Raw genomic sequence first — 7,130 nt, 5'->3', positions numbered from 1 at the left:
TGTTTTCTCAAATGCTGAAGCTGAAGCAGGCTTCAGCATTTGACAATGAAGTCCTACGTACACTCAGAAAAGTCCTAGACTATGTGTACTTATCTCAATATTTTTATAGTAGAAGTACACTTCTTACTTTGTTGTAATCCCTGTAAGGCTTTACTTATTATATTTTTATACTTATTTTCTATTTTTATACGAATTACATTTTTACCGTTTAGACTTGTTATATTTCACTCTTGATATGTCATCTTATACTTCATTTACAATCTTTCTGCGTACTATATGTCACAGCAAGTCAAATTCCTTGTGTGTCATCATACTTGGCCAATGAAAAATAAATTCACTTATAAAATGACAAGTCCGAGTAAGATAACTTCTAATGTCTTGTGTAGAAACCAAATGGTGGAAGGATGTAGTGAGCTATGCTGTCCCACAGAGGATCTCCAGTCATTTTAATTTCTCATGTTGAAAGTGAGCCACTCCCAGCAAACAGCTTAAGGTGGCTCCGAATTTTCTGGCAGCTCTCTGTCTTATTCCCAGAGGGGCTTTTCTCAGATCAGGTGACAAAGAGGTGATAATACACGAGGTCAGATAATAGTGGGAGAAGAGTAGGAAGAGGGGGAAGCCCGGCTGAGTCTACTGTCAAACACCTTTTTGTGATCTCTTCATCTCAGCAGTGTGTCTCTTAACAGTTCAACTCACAGACTCTTCTCGCCGTCGGCTTACTTTTGTGGGGCCACAGGTCAGTTAAATCAAGTTTCACCAGAACAAGCGAGAACCGGTTGAGGTTACAAGGGAGTAAATGAATTAAAGATGCCCATGAAAAAGAAAAAAACAGCCCACAGAGCAGAGGAAGAAACCAAAGATGTGGATGACGACGACTCAGAGGATCTGTGGTCAAAGCCCCACAGAAAAAGTCCACAGGTGAGTGAAGATGAGGATCCTAGAGGTCTGAGCAAAAAGAAGAAACAGAAAATTAAAGACAGTGAAGAAGAAGGATACAGCTCTAACAACTCAGGGCCTGATGTGAGGAGTGTAAAGAAAAAAGAAAAGGTAAAAAACAAGAAAGGCAAAGAGAAGAGTGGGGATGAGTTGAGCCATGGGTCCAGCACAGATGACGAGGATAACAACAATGGTAGAAAATTTAAAAAGACAGCAGAGAGACTCCCTGATGTGATCCAGACCACCAAGAAGACCAAGAAGACCAAGAAGAAGACATCAATCAAAGAGAGCCAGCGGGACAACATGGGCTCCAAGGACAAAAAAAACAAAGATGAAGACAAAAACGATAAGAAGGAGTCACAGAAAGGTGAGGAACAGCCTGCCGGGGACGAGGAAGGAGAGGGGAAAAAGAAAAAAAAAGAGAAAGAGAAGAAGACAAAGAAAGGTTCTGTGAAGGGGGAGAGCGATGAGGAAATCAAGAAGACAAAAGGCAAGAAGAAGAAAGTTGAAAATTACGTGGAGATCTATGAGAATGAGCTTCGCAACTACGAGCCAGATAAAGTCGAAAACTACGAGGACGAATACCATAAGAAGAAAGGTAATGGCACATTTTTGAGTTCGGACTAAATACAATATAGCTTTCATGTCTAAAAACCTTGAACGTGGCATAACAAAACATTCAGCAACAATGTTTTAGGCTATTTGTGAATGACTAATTTTCTTTTATACTTTTATCGACAAATGTTCTCAAATAGCTGAAGAACTGTGAGGGGGTGGTCTACTCATTAATATTCATGAGCTGTACTTTGAGTGACAAGTACAACCCTTGCAAAAAATAGTATTCTTGAAATTTATTTTATTAAGTAAACTTAAGTAAAGTTCAAGTATATGTACTAGTAGTATACTTGTAAGCATGATTTTGTTTAGTATATCTCTGATAAGTACTTTTTTAGTTTAAAATAAGTATACTAATAGTACACTTGAATAAACTATTTTTTTGTAAGGGAAGCAATGGCAGGTGGTAAGGGTGGGCGGGGCTTCATAATTTGATCTGATTGGCTATATGTAAATGTGTGTTTGATAACATGAGTATCAGGGGGGGAAAAGAATTGCTGAGAGAAGCTAAGACATTATTAATGTTATTAGCTACAGCTGTGTTAATCCTGCTATGCCAACATCCCAGAGTACAGCCTGACATGTTTTTAACCTTTACACTGTTTTTAACCTGTAGATGTCAGCAAACTCACTGAAACGTTCCAGGGTTTAGTTACTGCTCAAAGAATCAGTCCCAAAGATTCGGGGTGCGCTCTTTTTTTTTTTTGGCATACACTTGCCGGGAGCCATTTGGAAACTGCCAGCTAGTTTGTCCGCAACAACACCAGAACACTATGACTGTATATAAGTAGGAAATGTAGTAAAAACCCCAGAAATCAAGCTATCCCTGTAACAGAGAGGAGATGTGTAATTTTAACACAGATTCCAAAAACTCTTGAGTCAAACTCTCTATTATGTGATGACACCTGTGACATCGAAAAACATATTGGGGAGATTATTTAGCATAAATCTTAGAAACGCTACACCAGGGGTTGTAGTATCCACACACTACTGTGATGCTATCTCTATACTACAGCTACTTGACACCTGTCACTAATCTGTACAAAGGGGCTTTTCACATCATGATAAGGGCTTTACAGTCCTCTAAACTTCCTTTTTGGCTATATCTCTACCCTGGAAATTAGCATACTGCAATGTAAGGGCATATGGCTGCCATGTCACGAGTGCACTGAATATCTGGAAAGATCTACAGTGTTCCTTACATGGACACACACTCTCAGACACAAACGCACACACACACCTCAATAAACACACAAATACACACACACACACGTGCACACACACACACATGCATGCATGCAAACGCGTGCACACACATACACATTATGATGTATCTCTTTAACTCACCTTCCTGGTTGTCCCTCTATCTTACCTACCTTTCCACTATTTACAATGTTTTTCTCTCCAATGACCACTTTCCCTTTTTGTCCTGTCGTACAACATGTCATACAGTGTATGAGGTGGTGACCATAACTGGAGATGAGAGAGGTGCAGGCACTGATGCCAATGTGTTTATCACTCTGTTTGGAGAATATGGCATCACTCCTAAGGTGCACCTTGCCAGCAAGTGAGTCCCATTCAAAAGTTGAAATCATGAAATGACCAAAGAGAATTGGGTTATCTGGCCATTTACACTTAATTAAGATGATGGAATTTCACTTTGCCAAAGTGCAGTCTAGATGGTATCTGCGCTAGTTTTTTTTTTATTAATCCAATGGATAAAATATATTCTCACTTTGTAACAAAAACATTTTTTTTCTCCAACTCAACAGCACAGAGAAGAGGTACTTCTTGGTGATTCTACTGTTTTGCTAGTTGCAGTGGTGAGAAGATGGATGCTTAGAAGACAGAGTTTGTGTCGTGTTTTGGAAGTTTTATCGCAAGGGATACTGATGCATGACACGTTTTTGCTGAATGATTACTAGATTAAATATTTACCCACCTTTTATTGTTGCATATCAATATTGCATATGCAACATTTTGGGGTGTTTTTTGTATCAAGTTTTGCACCATATATTTGCATTCATTGCACTATTCCATTATTTATTAGGGTTTATATTTCTTTCTTACATTTGCTTATATATTACTTTTATATTCCAGGGGTTACATGCATACATTTTAGTGGAGCTTGTGGTTGTATTTTAGCTGGGTCTGCTTCCTTTCCAAATGCAAAATAACCCGTCACACTCAATTAAGTTGTCACACTCAGATAATATTCTTACGTTGTTGGCATTTCAGAAGTCGAACAGCGTTTGAAAGGGCCAAAACAGATGTATTCCGGATTAAAACCCACAATGTTGGACCCCTGAAAAAGATAAGGTAAACAATTCCCATGATGTTTCACCTGTCATCTGCAGACTCCTCATGCACCTCAGACTCTTCCTCTGTGTGTAATCAATAGAATATTTTCAAGCTGAGATCATCTAAGTCTGTGCAATTGTGAACAATTTTATAGTTTAGCCAAGGCCAAGAACTACATGCACATCATCGATTTCGATCTGAAGGCAAAGTTATGACCCTGGAATGTGTTATATTATGGGGTGTTTTTCCGTTGCAATTCCTATGAATACCATTTCCCTTTCCATTCAGGATTGAGCATGATAACACCGGGCTGAATGCCAGCTGGTTTCTAGACAGGGTGGTGGTGACGGACGTGATCAGGCCCCATTTAAGGTTCTACTTTGCTTGTAACAACTGGCTCAGTAAGGTGGAGGGAGAGGGTCTCTTTGTCAGAGACCTGCTGGGAAGCATGGACCCCATGGAGATGCCCAAATGTATGCACCATAGAGTATAAGATATGAGCCTTATAGTTCAGTTATACAAATAGTCATATGATATGATATATATATTGATTCATAGCCAATAGGACCAATGATTCTCCCAGAATTACAAGACCATTTGAACAAAATCTAGTTTTATCATTTAAGGCGTTGTTTTTTAATAAATTTTTTTTGAAAAAGTTTTTTCTTAAATAATCAGTAATTGGGTTGTTGGAATGAGCTAATGAGTAATTTTGCCTCAGCTGCAAAACTAAACACCACATATATCTATTTACTCTTTATATTTGAATGATTTGGGTCAAATGTATTCATCACATTGTGTTCAGGGTATATGTGTGAAAGAAATTGACCATCACTTGATTTAAGTGCGCAGCACTGACTTAATCTTCCTCACCGCTCTGCTTGACTTCCTTCAGATAATAAGTATGTTATCACAGTCTTCACTGCTGATGTTAAAGGTAGCGGGACAGATGCAGATGTCTTCATCAATATCTTTGGAGAGTTCGGAGACACAGGTGAATGGCAGAACTGGTGGCCTGTGAATCCACATGTCCTCTTTGAGGATATCATCCTCCAGTGAATTTGTTCTTCAAAGACAATATGTGTTTTAAGTTGTTTGTGACATTTCCACCAGGGTTCGCCTTGTCAGATTCACAGTTTGTCCTTCTGTATTTCAGGGGAGAGGCGACTCGACAATGACAAAAACAACTTTGAAAAGGGCACCGAGGACAAGTTCACTATTGAAGCTCCAAACATGGGCAAAGTGAGGAAGATCACCATCGGCCACAATAACAAAGGCTCCTCACCTGGATGGTTTGTGGATAAGGTACAAGTTTATATTATATTTTTCTACTTTGGTATGTCGTTCTTGCCATATTTTTTACATTGTATTTTTTTGAGGTTAGTGGTTTATGTGCACTATTTCAGAATAGGGTATTACAGAAATGCTCCTTGATTTCCAAACATTTAATTCATCAATTACTTCCTCAATCTTACACTACTACAGCAGCAAAGTGTTAACACGGCTAATAGTGTGAGAAATACGAGGATTGTTGCCTTTATGTCAGCAGTCCGTTTGCGAGACAACTTTGTAGCACATATACATTTTATGTCTTTATGCATGCTCAATAATCCAGGTAAAAAGAAAAAATATCAAAGAAAGTTGAATCAGTTCATCTGGATACAATGTTTATTGACAGAAACATTTCATCATTCATCTAAGTGACCTCTTCTTGATATACATTTTATAGTACATTTCATAGATAAAAATACAATGTGGTGTGTTTGAGAGGGTGGTAAAAATGCGTACAAAATACAATCAGGATAAAATTTAACATTTCTGGATAACATTTCGAGTGGGCCTGCTGCTTGGTGCCCTCGTAGCTCGAAAAGTACAAGTCATAATGAGCATCACAAGGCTTCAGTGAAGACGCTGATATATTATATGTGTACCTACTGTTTACGGTATAGGAGCTGCCGCAGTTTGAAAACTGCCATCATTTCTGTTTTTGACAAGAACTTCAGAGCTCAGTTTAACATGGCAGTCTATGGGAGTGTTAGTCAGCACTCTGTGCTTGGAGCCGATTTATTAAAAAATTCTCATGTCATGTCACAATCAGAGTCACACTGGGTGTGAGAGGACACATTTCTCTACGTTTTGATATATAAGTTGTTCCTGGCGGTTGGAAACTGTGGGAACTAAAAGAGGTTAAAAGAGGGGTTTCTTTTGGGGGGGGTTGGGATGGCAGTGTGGGTCATGTGACGCACTCTCGCACTAAACATTCCACCCATTATAAACTCTGAAACGGTCTAAAAGGCATAAAACTTAAACTGCTCTTTCGGGGGGGGAAAAACCGTACTAAATATCAAAATATTGATTTAGCTCAACAAAGTCTGAAGTCTTGTGACCCATTTAAAGTGTAAACCACGTTTCTATGTTGAACTATGACACAGTGATGTGGCTCCAAAGAGGGCTTGATCAATTTCACGACTTCCCGTTGCTGACCAATGGGACGTTTTTCGCAGATTTTTTTACGATTTCCGTCGCCATGGCTACTCGAATCACTAAGAAAAGCCATAGCACACCATTCTCGATCGAACCGCACGTTTTGATGTATAATTTGCAGGGTTTTTCTCAAAGCTTACGCAGCGGTATTTGTAGAGGAGAATAAGAATAAGCACAAGTCTACTTTGCGCAGCAGGCACATAATAAATAAAGCAATAAAAAACTGTCACTCGATAAAAGAAAAAGCAGAGAAGGTAACTACTTTAAGCGGGCACTTAAACCTTTTAGCCATGTTCAAGCTAAACTTGGAACAGCCAGTTCAATTTTAAGTTTCCCTTAGCTCCAAAGGTAGATTCCTCTTTACCGTGCCCACTGCTGCTTCTGTGCCCGCTGCCGTCTCTGCAGAGGTACTTAAGATATATGATACACCTCCTTCCTCTCTGCCTTCTCGTCTGAGACTGGTGTCCCCGCTCGCTCATTCAACTATGCGCAACTGAGAGATGAGGTCACTCAAATAGACACTCAAGATTACACTGTAGCTAGCATGCACACCTGCATACACACACACACACACACACACACACACACACACACACACACACACACACACACACACACACACACACACACACACACACACACACACACACACATATATACACGCATACACACAGAGATACACACACACGCATGCGCACACGCAGACACACAAACACGCAAACAGGACATTACTGTTGTCATTCTACCCTGCCTGTAAAGAGAAACCATGCCCCATTAACGGATTGACTTTCCAG

The 7,130-nt window shown here is 39.5% G+C and overlaps 1 protein-coding gene across 1 annotated transcript in view; it reads left to right on the top strand.

Annotated features, from left to right (window-relative positions):
- Window positions 1-807: 807 nt before the first annotated feature.
- The window catches only part of loxhd1b (lipoxygenase homology PLAT domains 1b), a 41,629-nt gene continuing 35,306 nt past the window's right edge, over window positions 808-7,130 (top strand). Inside the window, 6 exon segments of the mRNA XM_056278434.1 lie at window positions 808-1,534; window positions 3,004-3,118; window positions 3,790-3,870; window positions 4,141-4,325; window positions 4,748-4,846; window positions 5,009-5,157. Coding sequence (XP_056134409.1) covers window positions 808-1,534; window positions 3,004-3,118; window positions 3,790-3,870; window positions 4,141-4,325; window positions 4,748-4,846; window positions 5,009-5,157 — 1,356 coding nt within the window.

The sequence above is a fragment of the Lampris incognitus genome, chromosome 1, assembly GCF_029633865.1.
Source record: "Lampris incognitus isolate fLamInc1 chromosome 1, fLamInc1.hap2, whole genome shotgun sequence".
Classification (NCBI taxonomy): Eukaryota; Metazoa; Chordata; class Actinopteri; order Lampriformes; family Lampridae; genus Lampris; species Lampris incognitus.
Note: the sequence above shows the minus strand (reverse complement) of the source record. Positions and strands in the feature narration are given on the sequence as shown.